General features: G+C 39.0%; 1 protein-coding gene across 1 annotated transcript in view; it reads right to left on the reverse strand.

The window, feature by feature from the left end:
• The window catches only part of Gucy2f (guanylate cyclase 2F, retinal), a 98,931-nt gene that overhangs the window by 60,344 nt on the left and 13,837 nt on the right, over window positions 1-24,750 (reverse strand). Inside the window, exons 3-5 of the mRNA XM_021188296.1 lie at window positions 21,793-22,094; window positions 5,037-5,391; window positions 3,629-3,713 (exon numbers count right to left, since the gene is read on the reverse strand). Coding sequence (XP_021043955.1) covers window positions 3,629-3,713; window positions 5,037-5,391; window positions 21,793-22,094 — 742 coding nt within the window. The remainder of the gene's footprint in view (window positions 1-3,628; window positions 3,714-5,036; window positions 5,392-21,792; window positions 22,095-24,750) is intronic.

Raw genomic sequence — 24,750 nt, forward strand, 5'->3', positions numbered from 1 at the left:
GAAAATATTATTGAAAAGGTTTCCAAAAATGAAGCAAGGGTAATGTATAGGGATAGTATCACAAACTAATAAAATGGTGATCTCACAACAGGAGCACATTCCAAACTCTTCCAAATCATTTCTACTTCTTACTTACAGTATGCATCCTAATAAAATTAGGGCCAAAATTCATTAATCCTCAATTTATAAACAAAAACACATTAAGGAAACAAAGGAAAATAATGAAAATTGTATGAGATTCCCTAGCCTTGGGCAGAGCTGAACTGGAATCCTTAGTGCCTGGCTGTAGGCCTAGATTTCTGCTCATAAGACCATTTTTCTCACAAAGTTGCATGCATTCGTTTCCAAAGCAACAGGTTGAAAAGTGGAAAAAACAATATCAGTCAGTTGTTTCCTTTGTCTACATGATTCCAATCAAGTGGGCTGACTGGTTTTTTGTTTGGTTTTGTTTTGTTTTTGTTTTTTTTCCTTTTTACTGAATTAGTCTATTGTCTGAGCATTACACAGACACAGTTTAAACAGGACTCTCTCCAAAATGTTCATTAATTTGTAGACGATTGTTTCTCTATTGATTTGTATAAAATCAATAGAGATATAGGAGTGTATGATGTTCACAATCAGGTAAGCCTACCAGGTAACTTAGGCAACTTAGGATCAGGAAGGAATCTCTCTCTCTCTCTCTCTCTCTCTCTCTCTCTCTCTCTCTCTCTCTCTCTCTTTCTTTTTAAATTAATTTATTTATTATATGTAAGTACACAGTAGTTGTCTTCAGACACTCCAGAAGAGGGTGCCAGATCTCATTATGGATGGTTGTAAGCCACAATGTTGTTGCTGGGATTTGAACTCAGGACCTTCAGAAGAGCAGTCAGTGCTCTTAACCACTGAGCCATCCCTCCAACCTCCCATTCCCAGGAGTNCTCCCTCCCCCCCTCTTTCTGTCTCTTTCTCCCTCCGTCTCTTTATCTCCTTTCTCTCTTGCACCCGCTCTTGCACCTTTTCCCTCTCCGGTCCATCTCTCTTTCTTGGTCTCCTCAAAGGCTACGCTCTGACTTTCTTTTTTCCATAATTCAATACTGCAATGTGTTCACTGCAAGAGCCAGGGTGAAAGGAACAACCAGTGAATCACCACACTTTCCCAAACTGGTCTAAGGAGCCGTCTATAATAACATCACTGTAGCTTTAAGTACCAGCAACCCAGTCAATTGTTCTCCACGACTTCACTGGTTTGGAAACAAACAATGCATTTCTAATTGTCTGCCAACAAATATGTCCCTTATCACAGTGGGAGCTACACCCAGCAGAGAAAATTAAAAGAGCCCTGGAGTGACTTCTTGGGTAAAGTACATGAATCTTTTGGCAAAGGAAAACATCACTCCCTAACTTATCAGTTTCATATGTGTAGAAAATTGTCAACACATTAAAGCAGGCACACCTGTGAAAATAATTGTACTTCACAAGACAATCTAGTAGAAAGCAAATTGGACTCCAAGTTTGGGAGGGAGGGGTGCAATATGGACTCTGCCATTAATTAGCCAGCTGCAGGTGACCGTGGATAAATCATTTAACCCCTTCCTGCCTCAGTGTCTCCTTTCTAGCCAAATAACACTCCTTACATTCCCTGCTGTAGAGAGTTGTTTTGAAAATCAAATGAGCTAATGTATGTGAAAGTGCTCTGCAAAGCAGGAAGTATCAGGGCTCATTATCATCATTATCATCATTAGTATCACAAAGCTCAGGAGAGCTTTACAGAAAGGCAGTGCAATCTGTTTCAGAGGAGTAGGGAGAAAGAAGTTCAAAGAATCCTTTGTTTTGGGGGTAGTTAGGTTCTTTGCACATCTTTCTTTCTGGGGAGAAAAAAAAAACCTTAAACAATCAAAACACACAGAAAAAGGAAGGAACCGAGAGTGACTCTCCTGCAAGTAATCATCTATTACAGAAACTCATCAGCTGCTTGGCTCTTCTGATTGCAGCCACAGTGGGCAGAGTGAGGGAGGAAGGCAGCAAAGAGGGCGCATCTTTTATGCTTTGTTAGCTGAGGAACCAAGGACCAAGTGACTCTGGGAAATGATGTGCCTCTCATCTCTGAGTTTTCTGTGACCACTTGAAGTACCAATTGTCTCAAACTCATTTTCCTCTCCAATCATTTTCCTCTCTAATCATGTCCCTCTCCAATCATGTCCCTCTTCAGTCTTCTTTGCCCTTCAGCTCACAAGCTCCAAACAATCCCCGCACCTTTGTGGGTCTGCTTTTTTCTTTTTTTTCCCCCTTCTCTTCCCAATGATTAATGGGTTGAACTCACTCAAAACCCAGAGTACCAATCCATTCTGTTTAAAAGACAAGCAAGAATTATCATTTGATTAAGACTATAAGCAGCTGACTGTGAGTTCTTTTTTTACCTTGACATGAAATGGTTAAATACTGGGTACCAAGAGCCTGTGACTCCTAAAATCCCCCCAGGAGTGGGTATTATCTGCCATTTATTTTTGCTGATTATTTAAGAATGTTGAATGAATATTAAATTACTTGGCAGTGTGTCACATTTAGACCAGTCTTGAAAACAGGTCATCAAATTAGTGGACCAGCTGTTAAGGGATTTGAGGGAGGAAGACAGATTTGATAACAACTATGATGTTGATGAATGAAGAGGGTAGGTTTTATCCAAGGAAGAATAGTAGAATCCAGATTGGAATGCTGTGGACAAGAAGCGTAGAATGTCCACATGAAGAACCTGGCTACTCAACAACTTCCAGAAGTCTTCAAGGGGCTCAAGTTTATCCATTTACTGAATAACTACTATAAATCACATACTAAGGTAAGTGAGTTATTCACTTTTACTTATTTATTTTGAATTATACATACATGTGTGTATATATGAGTACCTGCATGAGTGCAGTGTCTGCAGAAGCCAGAAGAAGGCATCAGATTTTCTGGAACTGGAATTCCAGGCAGTGGTGAGCTACCTGACATGGGCACTGAGTGTCGCTCAGTGATCAGTCTTAGCCACTAAACTACTCTACACCTCCTAAAATGTATGTATCCTATGTGTGCCCATGGTAGGGAGAAGAGAGGAGCTCGCATGTGCCACAGCATGCATTTGTTGGCCAGAGGACAATTTGTGAAAGTCAATTCTCTTGTTTCACCATTGTGGGTCAAACTCAACTCTTCAGACTTGGTAGCAATTGCCTTTACACACTGAGTGATCAAGCAGGATCTGCTATTCTATACATATGACTTAGCACCACTATACATAGAGCTTAGAGTCTAGCTAAAGCCTACCTAAAATATTCCAACTCCATCTGCTATCATACCATATCATGGAGAAAGTAGTGCATAGGTAAGCAATAATTGAAAGGCCTAAAGCCCTAGGTCTCTTATCTCACCATCATATCAATCTACTCATAGGCAACATCACCAGTGACAATACAGCTGTGGAAGCTTTTCTCAGCATCATGAAAACATTTCAGTCTTAAATGGGGCCAGAAGGGATGGTAAAACACTATGGGAAAGAAAATCAGTGGTTCATGTAATGAGGCAATTGTACTGAGCCATGACTTCCTGGAAATCAATATTAACAAGGCTGTTGTGGACTTCTATTTTGTGTATACAAAAAGAACAAAAAAAAATGTACCTTATAAAGTAAGCAAATCCATTGATAGACAGCAAGGCTATAAGTAAAGCAAAGCAGACCATCATGGCCAAGGCAGGGTCAATACCTGCTCAGAGCAAGAGAGAAGAAAAAGAACAGCATTAAAACAGAAAAAGCAGTAAGTAAAGCACATCACAGAGTGACTCCTCATGCTTTCTGGTGACTCTAAAATCAAGCCAGATCTACCTAACCTAATTCTATTTTTTTTTCTACAGCATAGTCTGTCTTGTTGACTTTATGGACAAGAAAGCAATTTCACTGTTCTGAAGCAAACCCACTCACCACTCTCACAATAATGAATCACATGAATTAAGGCTGATCAGGGTTTTTTCATTGGAGGAAAAAGTCTACAAATGGAAAAACTCTGAGTGCATTCATTTATGTAGGATAGCAATAACATTCTTGAGAATAAGTGTGGCAGCTTACCTGTGAAGTACTATGTTGTCTAAAATAAAAACCCTTCTTAATTCACCTGAGTCCACTGACCTTCATGAATTAAATAATGTTTGTCCTTCGAGGGTGAGGTAGGGCCAACTTATGACAACTAGTGTTTTCATAAGCATATAAGTTGCTCTCTATGAAAATAAGTGTTTAAATGGATTACAAGTATTTCAAGAGAAAATACTTGATTACTGAGTGAAGAGGCAGTTGGATGTGTGATGCTAAAGTCAAATCAGAGTCAATCCTTAGTTCAAATAGGTGGACATGTTTTTGGAAAGGTATAGACAGACACTTAAGTCAGGATAATATGGGTTCTTCCATATTACAGCTCTGGCTGTCAGAGATTTGATGAAGTTTCCCTCTTCCAAGAGCTAGGAGGGGCCCACTAGCCAATCAAATTGCTGGACTGGTGAGGACCATCAAAATTATTAGCTGTGGTTCCTACCCTCAAGGAGAAATATATTAGGAGAGTGAGGAGATGCAACCACTATGTGAGCAACAACTAAAAGGTGATTTTGTGCTAAGCTGTAAGGCAGAGAAGGTTAATGAAATGGTAGTTCAGTGAGGAGATGGTGTAAAGATGGTGTTCTTGTGATAGGATCTGACCAATGAGAGTAGGATACACAGGTGATCTTTCTGGTAGGGGAAAGCAACCGCAGGCCACAGGCAATTAAAGTTAAGGGAGGAAAATGTTTTCCTTTTAGTAATGTCTTTGAGAAAGACTGAGACCTCTTTCAGAACCAGTGATGAGTTCGCTTTTAAACTTTAAGACTGGAAAGTGCCTCTTGTGGTTCTGATTATTTTGAAGTTAAGAAGATGTTTGTGCAACCTGAAATACAAATGTCTGTTCTTATGACTGCGTCAATGTTAAAATACACCTTGTCTTAAAGAAGCATCCCTGTAGCCCACACTGAACTAAATTGATGACCAGCAACTTCCCCTTACTTACCTCCTTGGCAGATCTTCCCTTCTGCAAACCAGCATTTTGCATCTGCACTAGTAGGCCTGCCGCCAGGGAAATGAATTGGGGTCCCTCTGAACCTTAGCAGTCCAGTTTCCATGTCCACAGTGTACGTGCCACGGAGTTCCCATTCTTTCCCATTGGTGTCCAGGATTACATATTCAGAAATCCCGTTTCCATTTGAATCTGTCCTTATCAACTGGTTGAATCCATAGAACTGCATGTTTCTGGAATGCTGAACCAGGTTGGCAGCACTAGCCCGTCCATTTTCTTTCATAGCATTATTCATGGCTTGTGCGATAAAATAAATTGAATTGTAGATGGTTCCAAACAACGGTGAAACCTAGTTTTAAAAATTACAATTATCTTGAGCCCTATTCACCCTAGAGCGATTTTAGAGTATATTCCAACCTTCTCTTCATTATTATGTGCCACACGTCTGAACGGAGCAGAGCTCTGAAGACCCAGAGGGGGAAAATATTTCTGAGGACTTGCTTGGTTTCTCCCTGAATTTTTCTGTTTTTTTCCCCAGGCCTTAACATCTTTAAATATATCAAATATGACAATTTTATGAGCAAACCAAGTCATACACAGTATATGTTTATGCTACTCAACTAAAAAAAAATGTGATTTAGGATTTAAAAAGAGCACTAAAAACCAAGCATGAAACTAGACAAGGGGAGTTCCAGGAAAATTATTGGTGTGCTGTGCATGATAAAGTCACTTTCTTGTACTACTAGAGTGGTAGGTATATATATGACAAGATTACAAATAATTGGTCACCACAATCCATGCCTGTGTCTCCCTGTCTTTGTCCAAAATGCCTAGTCTATTAGACACATACTCCTCAGAGAAAATGGCCACTAGGATTCAGTTTTAAATGCATATTCACACACTAGACAACTTGAGTTTAAGTCAACAAATCCTACATCCAATTGGCTAGCTAAGTTGCAAAACGCTGGGGAGAAACCACCATAAATCAATAGGTAAGCTACAGAAAATTGCATAAATATGCCTGCTACACAATTGTTCCAAAGACATTGATATTTGTATACCATGCCAGATGCACTGTTCATTGACCTTGTAAGTTATTTCTGGAATAGCTCTTGTATTTTTTATTATAAAAGGTGACGAGAAAGATCAAACAGCCACCCTACCCTGCAGCCCCAGAAGTTTAGGATCATGTCATTTTTACCAAGCTGAGGAAAGCTGATTACTCACAAGTTTTATCCTAAGGTCAACAGAGCGAACCTCCTGTGACAAGCTTCATGTGTGAGAAAAAAACACACTTACAATGAACTGAATGGTGTTTGTATTGGAAATGCAAGTCCATATGCAGAGAGGTGTAGTAGCCCACAGGATAGTGCCATGCTTTGTGTACATAGACTATGTTGGGTCAACCATGACGTCATGTTAGCATCACCAAGATAGATCAAAACCAAACTCATAGTAACAAATTGAGATGCTAATTTGGGGATTATGAAAAGCCTCAGAGAGAGTCCAATATATCTATAAGTTGTAAAAGCAATAGACTATTCTTAAGGAAAGAATGTTTGGGTGAGTCACACATTACCTTACATAAATGATAATAGAGATTATCATAACCTTTTTTATATCATTTGATTAGGTATTTTTATAGGTGGAAAAGGGAGGTCCAGAGAAGCTAGGTGATCTGACAAGTTTACTCATTCAAACATCAAGTTAGGACTAGATTACAGGGCTCTTAAATATACCTTGAATTAGTCTTCTTGATTGGGAAAAAAAAAACATTGACTACAGTCCCTTCTGGTTCTGATCTCCTCTAAAAGTTTCTGACTTTTGGCCAAGTCAAGAGACTAAAATTAGCAAGCAAACTTGGGGGGGAGCTATATATGGGTTCTGGTTTAGCTTTCTCTTCTCTTCATATTAGGGAGCCCCAAACTCAAGTCTTAAGCTTCCTGTCTATATACACACTCTCCTTTGATTACCACTCCAATTTTATGAATTGAAATAGCATATCTACCCCCATAACTCTCAGACTTAAGATTCCAGTTCAGACCTCTCTACTGTATTCCAGACTCAAATAGCCAATTGCTTATGTCAATAACATTACTTGAATGTTATATTTTAACATACCCTGAATTGATCTCTACCCCAACTCCCCATTCCATATACAATAAATATTCCTCCTTTTTCTAAATAGCTAGTATATGCTTCCATTTTTTTAGACTACTGAGTCTCAGTCTCCTGAATTCGATTTCAGTGAACTCTTTCCACTACCCAACCCGAATACACACTCTTCAGAAACAGATTAGAAATATATCAAAACAGGGTATCCACCTTTAATGAACGACCATACATGGAGGTCACTTAGGAAGTTTTCAATAATCCCTTGTCCTGACTTTTGTGGACAGTGCTTGCCTTTAGGATTCCTGCAAGAGCCCTACTACTTTCAGAGATATTGGTAGGTTATGAGAAAAGGTGAAGGAAAGAAGGCAGAGTACAAAATCAATACTAGTAAAATAAAAACTGGTTTTTAAACACCCACAGGGCAGCAAGCCCCTGAAAGCAGAAAAGAGCACTGGTGTTCTGTTTTGAAAGGCACAGAGCCTTCTGGGAAAGAGGCCACATCTATCTATCTATCTATCTATCTATCTATCTATCTATCTATCTATCTATCTATCTATCTATCCACATCTATCTATCTATCTATCTATCTATTACAAAAAAAGCGTTGAAACCATTAAAAAACACATCTGCCTCTGAGTTGACACACTACACAGTGTTTCCTGTTGGCTAATTTAACCTGCCCTCTGTATTCTCAGGTAGCCCCGTGGGAGAACTGGCTGACAGCAACTCCCTATAATTACTGAAATGTAAAGGTTTTTCTTCAGGATTTTCTCAACTCTTCCATATTTGACAGACAGACAGTCAGACATACACACACAGAGGGAGGGGGGCTGCTGTAAGTGCCCTCATAGCCACAAAGATATAATGGAAAAGGGGCTTGAAGTTAATAGAAAAGCTTAGCAGCAGTGTTCAATTACAAAGAAGGAGCTGTCACCCTGGCCCACTATCCATGGGATATTTCACCCATTCAGCTCCTTAGCAATGGAAATTTCCCCCTTCACATAAGTCCAAAGTCCAAAGCATGCTCTGTTAGTATCAATCACAAAACTTCTTGAGTTATATTTGTAGCAAATAATGAGAATTAGAAGTAAAGAATGAAACAAAGGATAACCTGAACATGCTCAGTGGCCCTATCCTGGCCTCTCACTAAAACAGTTTAAAAAAAAAAAAAGCATTGCAGTGGTTTGAATGAGAATGGCTCCCATAGGCTCAAATGTTAAATATTTGGTCCTGAGTTGGTGGAAGTGTTTGGGAAGAATTAAGAGGTGTGGCCTTGTTGGAGTAGGTGTGGACTTGTTCGAGAAGGCGGTTCACTGGGTTTAGGCTATCTATCTATCTATCTATCTCTCCATGTTGGGGATCAGATGTAAGCTAGGACCATGCCCACCTGCCTGCTGCCATGCCCCCTGCCATGATAGTCATAAACTCACCTTCTTAAACTGTAGGTGCGATTGAACATTTTCTTCAATAAGCTCCATTTATCATGGTGTTTTGTCACAGGGACAGAAAACTGACTAAGACGAGAAGCAAAAAAGAATGGGCAGGAACACCTGCCAGACAGATTACTTTGTTGACCTCACAGTCCAGAAGAGAAAAACCATTAATGATTCATGCTATTGTTTTTGCCTACTGTATAGATCTGAACCTGAATAATGGTAATTGAAATATATCACTGGTTTTTATTTCGTGGATTTAGATAACTCTATTCTAAGCTTTTAAGAGCCAGTCAAAATAAGAATAAGGTCACAGTAAGGAGCAGAGCTATCTGAATTTTTTCAGCAGTTTGTGCTGGTATAAAGTTGGTTGTCATCACTTGGTCCTCAGAAGTGTACACTAAAACCCACTTCAAACAGTCATTATTTGAATAACAAAAATTGCAGCATTTCAAACAAGAAGCTAGGCACATGCAGAGACTTAAGAACTTTAAGTTAATTGAATTTCTGATGTTAAAATTATACAATAATTCATAATATGAATCCTTTGACGTGGTCAAAAGCTAGAAGAAAAAACAATGTTTGATATGACACTAATGAACACAATACTCTAATTTATATAGAGTAAGGTAGATAGACAACTGTGGTCACTGAAATTTGGGAAATCTTCCTTACAGACTTTTAAAATATATCCTGGGCTTCTTTCTGAAATATTCAGGCTGATGTCTGTCCTTCAGCTTAGCATCCCCTGCCCCCTGCCAAGCATCCATATTTAGGGTAATGAAAGACAGTAGTGGGGCTGGAGAGATGGCTCAGTGGTAAGAGCACTGACTGCTCTTCCAGAACACCTGAGTTCAATTCCCAGCAACCATATGGTGGCTCACATGTAATGGAATCCAATGTGCTCTTCTGGTGTGTCTGAAGACAGCAACAGTGTACTCATATAAATAAAATAAGTAATTCTTTTGAAAGAAAGAAAGGAAGGAAGGAAGGAAGGAAGGAAGGAAGGAAGGAAGGAAGGAAGGAAGAAGGAAGGAAGGATGGAAGACAGTAGCTATAAGGAACATAAGGCTCCCACATCCAGCATCCTAAGAAACCTGGAGGATTCCCTTTGCTTAACCTTAAAAGGCCACACTTAAGGAAAATATCCAGTATGAGTGTTCTAGCAATGTGTGCTTGTAGCCAACAGAATTTCATTTAAAACAAACATCTGAGTACAATTTTAAATAAAGGAAGAATTCAGGCATCAAAACCTAACTTCAGAAGTCTATTTTGTGCCAAAGTATGAAGGTACATAGTAATAATTCTTGCTCAATCATCCTGAGACCAAATGAGGAAGTTTGTCAGTAGTTTCCCACCTCTACATCTCCTTATTTTGATATATTGATCTCTTTTCATGACTCCTTGTAAAGTCTTACTACCTCCTACATCCAAGGAAAAGAATCCAAGAAACATGCTCAGATCAAAATATCAGTCACTTAGTTCTGTTACTTTCCTTAAGTAAAGAATTAGCATTAGACACTAACTATGTATAATAATGCACAGTAAGCCTGATGTGTGGTCCCATGACCAGGTTCTGATAGCAGTCTTGGATGGAATCCCAAGTCTATCACTGGTCTTGACCTTGAGAAAACTGCTTTGAGCTTTAATTTCCTTACTCATAAATATAAATATTAGTATGTAATTTGTGGGTTGACTTGAAGATTCAATGGGATCATTTATGCAAACTACTTAGTACAGAAAAAACACTGAATATACAATACCTGCTAGTGTTTGCATTTATGAGGAGGAGCGTCTGTCATTGGCAACATCATCCTGAAAATGTGGTGGTTTTGCTCCTTGTTCCAGTCTTTAAACTGTGACTAGTTATAGTCTCAATATCCACAAATGGTAAAACCATTCCTTTTTATTGGGACAAAAACCTATTTACATTTTGCTTTCCATTACATCCCTTGCAGAGTTACTGAGTCACAGTAATATTAACAATGGCTACTTTATTAATAATTATGACTAACATTTATTAAAGGTTATCTACATATCAGGCAAATTCATTAATGTCTTCACTCAATTGATTCTCACAGTTCTGTAAGAGGGTACCAATATTATGTGCAATTTAAAATAAAGAGAAGATACAGAGTATAAGCATACTAAAGGTAGCCTCTTTGCAGCTTAAGACCAATGTGCTATGCTTGAGCTTAATAAATACTTGTTGAATTAATTACAAAGCTGTGGCAAACAACAAAAAGGAATATCCTGTGCACCCTTTTGTAACTTCTTTTATCCTACATTATTTGTCCATAGACTTCTTAATACAGGGAGAAGGGAAACGGGAACATTTGTGTTTCATAATTAGTAATGTCAAAGATGCCCGCATACCTGAGCCAAACAACATGTAGGAGAGAAGGCTGCTATAGGAGCACTAACAGATTTGGCAGCATGGAGGCCAATCCCCCTTAGGGATCTTCAGAGGGAAGCACTGACAAGCAGCAAGCAGTGCTGTTTCCTTCGAATACTAGAAAGGAGTGTGAGTGTCGTTCAACACTATGCTAGTAGGGCTGAAGCTGAGCATCAGTGAGACAAAGCTCTGTAAATATCCAAGGAAGGAACACATAGACATCTCCCAGCCCTGACACACACTGAGAACAGACTGCAAAAACAAAACCAAAGAAGCAAAAACAACAACAACAAAACCCAGAAATCCATCACATTGGTTCAGAGAAGCTCCAGAACGAAAATGGTGGAAACAAATAAATTTGGACTTGAGATGAGGCTCAAAAAAAAAATAGTGATGAAGCTAACATATTCATGAGAATCTCAGTTTCTTTCACCCAAATTTGTGCCTAGATTCTGACACTGAAGATTCCTAAGTCTCTTCTCTGAAGACTGTCTTGGACCCAAGGGTCAAATCTTAACATATATTAACCAAAAATAAACAAAGGAAATAAAAGTGAACAACAGGTGGTTAGCCAACTGCTCTCTGCAGAAGCCCACTAAACAACAAGCCTGCTTTCAGATTTGCTGTTTAGAGCTTCATTCTTAACTACAGGCAGACATTCCCACTGCTGTATATCTAAGCAAAGCTTCTAACAGTAAATAGAATGATTAGAACAAAGAAACATAAAAAAATGAGGAACTAAGGGAAAAATAAAAGTGAGCTCCAAAGAAACTAAGATGTTTTAAAAGAAATAATAACTCTTCATGTCCTTGAGTTCCATATCTACAACTTCAACCAAATGCCAAACACAAAATTACAACATATACACACATAATTACATGCATACAAAATTTTAAGCATATATCTGTATGTATATATACTGGAAAAGAATGTGTGTATATTTAAAGCTTTTCTTTTTTGTCATTTCCCATAGAATATAGCATAAGACACGTATAGCACTTGTACGAGACATCATAAATGATCTAAAGGTGACTCAAAGCATGTGCAAGGATGAGCATAGGCTATATACAAATGCTATACCATTTTATGTAAAGAAATTAAGAAAGCATAAAGTTTGATATCTGGAGGAGATTCTGAAACCAATGTTCTATAAATACTGAAGGACAAATGTAGTTTGTCCTTGATGAAACACAACACCACTAAAAGAGAATGGACTCTTAGAAATTAAAAATGTTGTAGCTATGCATTTTTAAAAAGAATTCATAAAAGGCTAAGAGCACAAAGTGGAGCAATTCAATAAGGTAAACGAAATCAAATGTATAGGACATACAAGAGAACAATAAAACAAAAGATCAACCAGGCATATAGAGAAAGCAGATGAAATGTTTACACAAAAGATACTTGCACCTCCATGTTTATTGCAGCATTATTCAGAATAGGCAGAATAGGAAAGCAACCCAGATGCATCATCTCAGCAGATGAACAGATAAAGAAAAGGAAGTATATAGAACACTCATCTGTCAGAGATAAAATTTTGTCACTTGCAGTGATATGGATGGCAATGGAGAATCTTATCTTAGGTAAGGCAAGCCAGAAATACAAATACCATATGTTTTTACTCATTTAAGAAAAATTATAAATCAACTTGTAAGCGTACATAACAGAACAGAGGTCTCTAGAGAAAAGGAAGGATAAAAGGGAGAAAGGACCAAAATAAAATAAGAGGTACTTTTAGGAGCTAGGAACTGTATTCAGGGGAGAGAGGGTAGAAGTCTGGATACAACCTGTGAGCACATCATGGACATGCATGTAGAAATATTAATATGAATTACATTAATTTTCAAAATATGCAGTAAGAATTATAATAAAATAGAACTAAAAGCTGATCATCTTATTTATTTACTTATTTGTTCATTGCTATTTTGTGGTTTTGTTTGTTTCAGACAGGGTCTCAGGTATCTCAGGCTGATTGCAAACTCCCTATTTAACCACAAATAACTTTAAACTTCTAATCCTCCTGCTTCTACTCCTTTGAGTGCTGAGATTACTGGAATGCAGTGCTGTAGCTTAAACCCAGGGCTTTCTGCACACTGGATAAGGACTCTACCAACTGAGCTACATCCCTAGTTCCTTGTCATTTATTTAGATAAAATATTCCAAAATCATTCATATAACAGATCAATCCAGAAAGTCTTAACTCCCTGCTTGCCTTCCTAAAGATAACTATGACAAAATTATTGAAAATGATGTCAAATAAATAATAAAAGAAAATCACCCAGGAAGAATGGGCTTCTAGACCAAATGGGTCTACCAAAGGAATAGTATGAGATGTGTTAAAGACTCATACACCACCATGGTTCATAGCATCAAAAACAAAGACAAAGCTGAAGATTAGCACTGTGATAGAATTGTAGCCTGGTAAGTGTGAGGTCCTAAATTCCATCCCCAGTAAACCCCTACCCCAGCAAAAACAAAAACAAATAAAAACTACAGCAACAACAACAAAACAAGTAAACTTGAAAGGACTGAAGGAAATGATTTTTCACCAAGATTGATAATAGCAAAGATGGACTAAAGACTTTCTGGACACACGAGACTTTAAGTGTTTCCCCAACATGCCTTTTTCAGAGGCTACTACTGGAAGATGTGCACGACCAAATAAATGAGAAAACAAATCAAGGAAAATGAGAGTCATGAGAGTTATGAAATGTAGTGCATCCAGAACAGAGGAGTCAAAATGGACATTCTTTTAAATGTAAAAATGGAGATTTCAGATGAAATAGTTGTGTGACACTGTCCAAAAAAAAAAAAAAAGTGTAGGCTTAGATCGGGCTAGGAAGGCAAGGAGCTTCAAGAAAAACAAAGTTTAGGAGGGATTTTATGGGCTTTGCCATGTATAAAATTGTTTGAGAGGATTTTACAGTCTTATCAGAAAGCGTGGAATGACTGAGAAATGCAAATTAAAGTAAGTTTATTATGTGTGCAAGGTAAATTTTGCTGGTATTGTAACATATGCCCCACATAAACTTTTGCTTTTTGCAATCATCAATGAATGATACTGAAATGGATACCATATTAAAAAAATACTGCCTACACTGTGTGCTGGGACCAGAGCCTAGCAGAATCGTCATCAAAGAGACCAGAGAGGCTTCACTCTGCAATGGATGGGAGTAGATGCAGAGTCCCACAGCCAAACATTAGGTGGAGCTCAGGGAGTCCTGCTGAGGAAGGGGAGGAAGGGTTGTGGAGGAGCAGAGGGGTCAGGGACACAGAATCAACTAACCAGGACTCACAGGTGCTGGGCAGAGATTAGGGAGCTTGTACAGGTGTAACCTAGGTGCCCCACCCCCCGCGTATGTATTACTGCTGAGTAGTTTGGTGTTCTTGTAGGAATCCTAACAGTGGGAGTGGGGGCTGTCTCCGATTCTTTTGCACATTTGTGGGGCCCTTTTCCTCTTACTGGGTTGCCTTGTCCTGCCTTTGATGCCATGGTATGTGCCCGGTCCTATTGTGCCTTGTTGGCTGTGGTTGGTTGATATTTCTAGGAGATCTACTCTTTTCTGAGGGGAGGAGGAGAGAGGTGGATCTGAGGGGGAAAGACTAAGGGGTGGGGAGGAAACTGCTATCCTGATGTAATATATGAGAAAAGAATTTTTTAAATGACAAAAAAAAAAAAACCATTGATGGGTGCTGTGGCCACTAATAGAACTAAGTAAATCAAGAGTCCACAGCCATTCTCCTTGGCCACATGATAAATTTAAGGTATGCCTGGAATTCATGAGACTGTCTTCAAAAAAGGGAGAGGTGAGGAGTAAAACATACTTGTATTTAATTTTTAAAAAAATGTGGCATCATATTAAGGATTAGAAGAAGGGTAAAAGTGTAAAAAAGGCTAGCAGTCCTCCTCCATTCTAATAGGAATGCAAGAAGTGGCTCACACTGAGAAATCAAGATAGACCAATACCAGTATGATAGAATAAAATAGACATGGGAGACAGCTCTGAGGTTAAGAGATCATACTGCTGTTTATGGCAACCTGAGTTTAGTTTCAAGCATACATGTCAGGTAGGCAGTAACTCCTGCCCAGAGGGTCCAACTCCCCCCTTCAGAACTCTGTGAGCTCTATATTCACAAGTTCACACCCACAAACACACAAACACAAACAGACATATACATATACACATAAAGACACACACACACACACAGAGAGAGAGAGAGAGAGAGAGAGAGAGAGAGAGAGAGAGAGAGAGAGAGAGAGAGAGATGTATATAAGCATTAAGACCTATGCTACACAATAGTGAATACTTCTGAAAGGGAAGATGAAAATTTAAGGACAGCTTTTTAAAAATTATTTTATTAGAAGGGACAGGTTTTTTTTTGTTGCTGTAAATATTTTAGCATTTCCTGACTTTGAAATCTATGTGCACTTATCTCTTTGATAGTTTATTTGCTTAGTCTTATATTTTACCTTTTAAATAAAGCAAGAAATAAAAGAACTGTATTTGCAACTGTGAATGTAGGCAATGAAACCTGCGTAGAGAAATTTCAATTCCATTGAAAGTTATAGCAAATGAATTTTAAGGGTATATCTATTTGATTTAGGTGTATGTGTGTAAGCCTTCATGAGTAGATGTGTGTCACATGTGTGCAGGAGCCCACAGAGGCCAAAAGAAGGTGTAATATTCCATGGAACCAGAGTTAAAGATAGTTGTGAGCTGCCAAGGGAAAGAAATCTAGGATCTCTGCAAGCTTAGTAAATGCTCTTATCTACTGAACATTGGCTACAGACTCTGTATTTCCTGATTTTTAATCAATCACATTATTTTAAGTATGAGCTATCTCTAATACATTTGCTAACCCAGAACTCACTCGGTCACTCATTTATTTTCACTCTCTATTCCTAAAATGTAAGCCTCATTCAGGCAGGAATAAATGTTTAACATTGATTCTACAGACACAACAAAAGCTTCATCTGCAGTGTTTTCAATGTTTTTTTCCATACCTAATTTCAAGCCACTACAGTGATGTCACTAAACATTGAATTGGTAGCAGATGCAGCAATTTGGCTTTGGTGACTGGCTCAACCATACCACTGAGAGAAAGTTTTCCTGTCTTGTTCCCTGTTTCCTCTCTCTGCACTTAATCACAGTGCTCAGCACATGATGACTCGATAACCAGCAGTTTACCTGTTGATTGAAAGGGAATAAACACCAACAGCACAGAGCCCAGCTGATACCCGCCCAAAGAGAACAATACAGAGAACCAATAAAACCAAGAGCTGGTTCTTTGGGAAAATCAACAAGATACATAAATCCTTAGCCAAACGAAATAAAGGCACAGAGACAGTATCCTAATTAACAAAATCAGGAGTGAAAAGGAAAACAAAAATAAAACCTGAGGAAATTCAGAAAATGATCAGAAACCACTACAAAAGCCTATACTCTATAAAACTGGAAAATCTAGATGAAATGGATGGTTTTCTAGACAGATACCATGTGCCAAAGTTAAATCAAGATCAGATGAACTATCTAAACAGTCCTATAACCACTAAGGAAATGAAAATAGTCATCAAAAACCTCCCAACCAAAAAAGCCCAGGGCCAGGAGAGCTAAAACCATTCTAAACAATAAAAGAACCTCTGGGGGAATCACCATCCCAGACCTCAAGCTGTACTACAGAGCAATAGTGATAAAAATTGCATGGTACTGGTACAGTGACAGACAGGTAGATCAATGGAATAGAATTGAAGACCCAGAAATAAACCCACACACCTATGGTCACTTGATCTTTGACAAGGGAGCTAAAACCATCCAGTGGAAAAAAGATAGCATTTTCAACAAATGGTGCTGGCTCAAATAGTGGTTATCATGTAGAAGAATGCAAATTGATCCATTCTTATCTCCTTGTACAAAGGTCAAATTCAAGTGGATCAAGGTCCTCCACATAAAACCAGATACACTGAATCTAATAGAAGAGAAAGTGGGGAAGAGCCTCCAACACATGGGCACAGGGGAAATTTTCCTGAACAGAACACCAATGGTTTATGCTCTAAGATCAAGAAACAAGAAATGGGACCACATGAAACTGAAAGGCTTCTGTTAGCATTCTGTCTAAACTCCACCCCACAGTTACCTGGCAACAGCCAGGTAGGCCTGACCCACTATAAAAGGGACTGTTTGCCCCCTCCTCTCTCTTTTGCTCTCTTACTCTTGCTTCCCTTTTGTTTTTCTCTTGCCCTTTTGGGTTCTTCCTTTACCCCCCTGGTCAGAGTAACTGTCCATGGTCCCAGGGGAGAGTTCTTGAGCTCAGAGCTACCTCTGTACTGCCCTGAGTGAACATCTGAGTTACAGCACCAGATGATGTATTTATAAAAAGATGAAGGCATAGAGAATATGTTTATTGAGTTGTAGTGAGGTGTGGGGGAAGGGGTTGCCTCAGTGGCCCCATGTCAAGGCATCCCTTCCCCCTGATGAACCACTCGCATGATGGTCTAGTATAGAATAGAGTTTATTCTGGGCATGGGGAGGGGAGTTAAGAGGGTTGTAGAGGCAGAGAAAGGCAGAGAGAGGGAGAGAGTAGAGAATTACTGGCTGACCATGACCACATAGAGAGGAGGGGGAAAGGAATGGGGAGAGAGGGGGAGCAAGAGTGAGAGGCAAGAGAGCAAGAGAGAGAGAAGCAAGAGAGAGAAGAGGGGGGCAAGCAGCCCCTTTTACAGTGGGTCAGGCCTACCTGGCTGTTGCCAGGTAACTGGGGTGGAGCTTAGACAGAATGCTAACAGTTTTTGTAAGGCAAAAGACACAGTCAATAGGACAAATTGGCAAGCTACAAATTGGGGAAAAATCTTCACTAACCCTACATCTGACCGAGGATTAATACCCAAAATATATAAACAACTCAAGAAGTTAACCTCCAAAAGAAAGCAAATAACCCAATTAAAAAATGGGGTGCAGACCTAAACAGAGAATTCACAACAGAAGAATCTCAAATGGCTAAGAACCATCTCATGGGAGGACACCAAGGCCTGACACTATTACTGATGCTATGACGTGCTTCCCCTATAGTTGAATTAGGGGAAGGATTGACAAAGCTGAGGAGGAGGGTGACCCCATAGGAAGACCAGCAGTCTCAAATAAACCAGACCCCAGAGAGCTCTCAGAGACTGAGCTACCAACAAGGAGAATACATGGGCCAGTCCTAGGACCCAGGCACATATGTAGCAGAGGTCTCCCTGGTCTGGCCTCAGTGAGAGAAGATATGGAGAGGCTTGAGGCCCCAGGGAAGGGGGAGGCCTGCTGGAGGGGGAGAACCCTCTTGGAGGCAAGAGGGAGGAGGAATGGGATGAGGAACTGTGGAAGGTGGAACCGAGGGGTGGGCAACAACTTTAATGTAAATAAATAAAATAAATTTTAAAAACATAAGCACAGAGATAGACCAACATTGAATGAATACAATGATTTAGTCTGAAAAAAAAACTCACTTAAAATTCCCAAAGTCAAATAATGTCAAAGGCTAGAAATATTGAAAGATCTTCTGCCAGGAATCAGAACATCTCAAGAGAATTAGAAACTGTATAAATTCATTGTTCTTTGTGACTAAAAAGGTTTCATTGTGCAACTATAGCACAATTTCTTTATGCATTCATCTGTTGATGCATACCTGATATATAAAATCATGTATTTACAGATTTCCTGAGAGTAGAAATGAAACTGTCTACGGATAGGGGAGCAAAAACAACGAATGGGAGGGGTCAGAAAGAACAAGACAGAGGATTGCTCAAAGCAATTATATACTTGGATGTAAAGAACTTTATGCAACCTGATCGAACAAATGTTTTACATTAAATTTTCAAAAGGTACAAAATTTTCAAATTTGAAACAAAGAAACTATGGATAGCTGAAGTCAGAGTGTAAATTGGTACTGGGTCACCATCAATCAACAATGTCATGCTGGCCTCAAAGGGGAAAAATAGGAAAGAAGCTAAGAATGAGACAAGCATTCAGCTATTCAGTTTCTACATGCTACTTTGTTTAATCATCACAAGAATCCCAAGAGATAGGGAAACTGAGAGTCATCAACTCTAAACAACTTTCCCAAATTAATAAGGATGAGATCTGGCTTTAGTGATTTTAGTTTTGCTTGTTTTTAACTGACATATTAAAACACAAAATTATATATGCACATGGGACATCATGTGATGTTTTTATACATGTTTATTTCTATACTGTCTTAATCATTGCAACATTTATCAGATAACTAACACAAATAAGATGTCATTCAATAATTAAAATATTTTTAAAAAGTATTTTCTTTTACCTTTTGAAAAACATGCTACAATATCTTATCTATAGTCACACTATTATGCAACTTCTTACTTCTATCTAGCTGTAACTAAGTCTTAATTGATCAACCTTCTCCAGAGAGCTGGGATTTAGACCTAAGTTTGCTTAGTCTCTCATTATATTCTCTTCCTGTTATACCAGCTGCCTTCAAAAACACCTTTTTGAAAGAGTTATTTTTTAAATGGGAGTTTTGCTTGTAAGAGTCATGAGGCTAATTATCTAACCTCCTGTCATTCTTTACATTCTTTAGTTATACAGTTTAGCCTAGGTACCTGAAAAGTGGGGGTAGAAATGCATCCAAGAAGCCTTTTTGAAAATAAGCTCTGTATTCTTTGTTGGAGCTCTCTATTTCCTTGTCTAAAGCAGAATGCAGGCTGCCTAGCAACCAAGCTAATAGTGTCTCTCTCTCTCTCTTTTTTTTTTTTTTTGCTTGAATTATCTTATGTTTTGTACAAGCTCAAAGGGATTGAATCAAATATCTAGGGTGCAAGGTCTAAGTATTTATATCAATATATGTGTTCATACATATGCATAGCACGCACACTTGCGCGCATGCACACACATACACACACACACACACACTTCTTCCCTCAATAATAATAATCATAGGGAAAAAGATGACTTTTCAGACTATATTTATATGATACTGTATCCTTGGCTTAAAAGACACAAAAATTAACAACCTGATCATTTGTGAATAACTATAACACAAAATGTCTGGTCTCACCAACAATTCTTATTAATCTGAGAGAATCCTGTAATTCCTGACTACACTGAACAGTTTTCAGGTGTGTGTGTGTGTGTGTGTGTGTGTGTGTGTGTGTGTGTGTGTGTGTCCTAAAAGAGATTTCTAATAGCCATATCAACAAGGATGCAGAACAACTCCAGTACTATCAGTATTTTTGTGAGTCAGTTTTCTTAAAAGAATAACAATTTGAGAAATCCTTGCTATCAAGACAGGAAGTCATATGCAATCCTAAATTTGATCTGAATCACTTATTCATAGAAGAACAACTAACTAGACAAGTAAAAGCTTGAAGGAGAGCATGCCATTGGAGAATGTGATAGTTAGGCACACTCTCCCTTCTTCTTTGCTAGCTGAATTTCAGCTTAGTTCATACTCCACTGGCAACTATAGACTAAATCACAGTGGTTCCATTCCTCTCCAGATTATTGACCCAGGTATTGTTAAGAGACACAATTGTGACAAAGAAGGTATGGGGGGAAGTTTACATGGGTAACTTCTGAGGCTATTTTCCTAATCTTGAACAAAGATACAAGAAAGGAACATTCCCATTTTGCATTTCTGAATATCCATACCTGCATTCAATGTCTGGAAATGTGGCAGTCATTTGGGGACCATAAGGAGAGTCGGTTCATGAGTGAAAAAAAAAAAAAACTAGCATGGCATGACTTAGAAAGTGTAACAGTGAAAACAAGCTGACTTGTGAATGACATTACGGACTTGCTGGGGTGACCACCACCAGAGCTCTCTGTTTGACATTTTGAAAAAATAATAATTATTTAGTGCAATGTATGTGGGGCCCTCTGTAATTTATAGTGAGAATCAATAGAACTAGTATTAGCAAATTCTCATACTTTGAAATATATCCACATGCCATTCTAGCTACTTTTAAAAATACTTACTGTCTGCATATAACTTCTAATCTATAGAAGCTACTACATGAGCTAGGAATAGGTATACACAGACAGGAAGGAGGGTAGGGAGGAAAGAAGAGACATAGGGAATGCAGAATAGAGGGAAGAAGGGAGGAATGGCAGAAAGGAATGAGGAAGGAGGGAGGAGAGGAAGCTCTCATGTTTATTTATCTAATGTAAGCAGCTTTTTGCCTTCCTGTCTTCCCCTCATTCTTCTGAGTGTTGTTTGTTTCTGTCTTTACTCTCCAACCAGTTCTCCACTTTCTTCCCCTTCCACTCCTTTTTATTTTTCCAGTCCTTAATTGACATGAACCTTCATACACTTCATACGCACACACACACACACACACACACACACACACACACACACACACACTCCTAAATAGATCCTGCTCAGTTTGTAAAGTGTTGTTTGTATGTATGTTTACAGGGAGAGCCATTTGGCCCTAGACGATGGATTGGTGTACTTACTGGGGAAGAGCATCTCTCCTGCTCCCAGTTTTCCTCAATTCCCTACAGTTATAGCCCACTGTCTTTTCTTGTTGGTGAATTAGTTCCAAACTTGGGTCACAAGAAAGACCTCTATTTTATTAGCTCCCCTTGAACAGCCCCAGCTTTCCTTTCCTTCTTTCTAGTTACCAAAGAGAATAGAAAGCTAGCAGAATTGGGGGAAATGTTGGCAGCTTTTCATCTGACAGGGAATTGATTCTCAGAATATTTAGTAAAGGTAACAAGCCATTTGTCCCCCCCCCCCCGTTTTTTTAATGGTCTCAGCTTATGGACACAGCTTGTGTGTCTGCACTTACTTGGTTTGAGTCAGGCTTCTCAGGAATTTCTCCGCTGGCTGCTGCTTCTGCATAAGCTTCATAGAAGGTCTTTTCGTGGGACTCCACTGTAATAGTCAACACAGCATCATAGGCTTCCCGGAGCTTTGGATTGCTCCTCAGGACCTGGTAGGGGCTGTGCTTATAAGGTAAACTGTAGAGCAGTACATCATAGGGGACAAAGACGTAAGTCCCATCTGTCATTTTCAGATCATGAGCCAATTCCAAGAAGTGTGTTTGTGTCTCTCCCCCAATCAAGGCCGAATGCATACACATTATGATTACTGAAACCGGGGTGGAGGGGGAGAAGGGCAAGGGGTTATGGTAGTAAAACACAGAATCAGAAACCAAACAGAAGAAATAAAAGAAATGTGTTATAACCAAACATTTAGACATGATTTCTTTCCTATTCCCACAGGATGGGCAAGATACTGAGGTCCTAAGTTAAGTCTGAGTTATATGTGGGGACTCTCTAAGTTGTGTTCAGAGGCAAGAAAGACATAGATACAGGCTGCAGAGCCTAATCATAAACAGGAACAATAGTATAAACTGGGGACAGCAAACACAAAGGCCATGAGGTTGAGAGGTCTATTAAGTTTATATCCTGATAGCACTAGGTATTAGCTGTGTGCTTCTGGGTGAATGACTTGACCTCACTGTGCCTCCAGATGTCAATAATTCATGAAGAGGCAGTGACAATTCAAGGAGAAAATTCATAAGATGTACCTAGTACATAGCACTAGATGGATAGTATCTACTCTGGTGTAAGAAGGATAGATTGGGAGAAAGGCCCATAGCCACTATTGCTTTCTTGCTGTCCACTCATTACAAATGTGCACTCCAGCATGTTTTGACTAATGTTCCCCACTCTTACCAATGCCATTATAGACAATGAATGGCCCTAACATATACTCATCTATAAATGCTACTAAAATTGTGGATGATATGTTCAACTTTTTCAGTCTTACTTCCCTGTAATTGGAATTACTTTGCACTCAATTTAATTCTTCCTAGACTTATGAAACTATGTTGTTTGGCAAGGCTATGCTAGAATAGACTGGATTAGAGTAGGCCACGGTTGAAGAATGGCAGCTAGATCATGAGACTGAAAGTCTTATATCCAATTTTGTCCCTGGCATGCTAAATGAGTTTAGTTTAAGCCCACTTGTGCTTCAGTGCCCACATCTTTAAAATGCAGATTCCGATGCATTTCACAGGTACATTGAGTAGTTTAATTAGATAATGCCTGGCAAGCATTCTGAGCTCCTTGAAGAAAAGCAAAAGTCCTATCACCACTGGTAAATATTAATTATACATGCTTCTATGGAACCTTTAATCTCAGGAGCTAAGTGTGCTTAACTACGTTCAATGACTCATCTTTGGCATTACCTTATTGCTTCATGTGTTTTCAAAAGCTTTCTTTACAGTTTTTAAATACTCCTGAAAAGTTTTGCTTTGGAACTAGAGCCACCACCTCTCAATTTTTAATGCACCCAGTAACTTATAAGGTGGATTTTAAAACACACACACACACTACACATACAACCCAGTCAAATTTGAGTTCTTAAATGACCGTTAGTTCCTACAAAACAAATACCTTAAGAGAATCTACAGGTATTTGGATGCTCAGATCTTTCTTTGAATTCTCTAAAGATATATATTTGGAGCAATGTCTTGAGCCACACAAAGAATTATGCATCAGTTGTTGATAATCACACCCTGTAGAAGTAGGGGAAATGTGGTACCAGAGACGTTTGGCAATGCAAGAGTTGGGCTTGGGAAGAGAAATTAAAACTAGCATCACTCTCTCTGTTTGACTATACCATCAAACATTCATTTGACCTAATGAGTCAAGTCACAGGTCTGTTGGGTGGGGTTAGGAGTGGGGAAGATGTGGACTAAACCATGTGCTTTAGTATTCTTGGCAAAAAAGTCAGTTGGCATTTCTCCTGCAAAGGCAGTGATAAACTGACTTGTTCAAGGTTACCAAACATAGTTCCACTTAATTTCCTTAAGGGATATTGAAATTAGTGCATGGAAAACATCAAATAGAATAAAGGACTTTGTGTTTGTTAAGATACAAATATTTCAGTGCATGCAGAGGGAGCTATTATGGTGTGCCATCCAGACACACACTTCAGGACTGACACTCATTTCCCCTAGCTGCTGAGAATGTTAGCATGTAAAAGCTAATGCCTCACCAATAATTAACCTCAGCTGAAGAGAGAGCCACCTCTCATAGGGTCACATGCCTTTAGCAGTGAACTGAAGCTGGCTGGGGTAGACTTAACACTGAATCTATGGTTACATTTTCAGGACATCTGTAAGCCAGTACACAACATGTTATTAGCTTGAAATTGGCCATGGTGATGGTGATTTACTCTATGGAAATCAGCAAACTACAAATCAGGTTTTTCTCACTCCTGGGAAGGTGCTTGCTAAAACAATTATTAGCACACGGTACCTTTTCTTTGGGTCAGCCTACACAATGAGCAGTCTACACGCAGTGATAGAAAGCTGCAGACCCTTCATCTCAATTCTAGTTGTCCCAGCTCCTTATGACAACCCCTTATGGACTGGACAAGGCCTTTTTTTGTTCTGTTCTTGCTGTCTAATTCTCTGGCTTTCTCTCTCTCATGAGTGTTATACTTGAAAACAATCACCAATGAAATTCCTGCACTCTAAGTTACATCTGGTACTAGTTTGAAATTATAACTCTACCCTAAACTGGCCTCTACCACGATCCCCACCATATTTCTTGCTCTAATTTGTGTGTGGCAGCATCTTCCATGAAACTGCAGACTTCTTAGGGTCAGAGACTGTGTCCTATTTACCTTTTATTCTGATATACACAAACATACACACACACACACACACACACACACTAAATAAACATTGTTTAGATGCATGTCTTCATGCTAGCAAATTTCCAGGAAGAAA

The sequence above is a fragment of the Mus pahari genome, chromosome X (genome assembly GCF_900095145.1).
Source record: "Mus pahari chromosome X, PAHARI_EIJ_v1.1, whole genome shotgun sequence".
NCBI classification, from domain to species: Eukaryota; Metazoa; Chordata; class Mammalia; order Rodentia; family Muridae; genus Mus; species Mus pahari.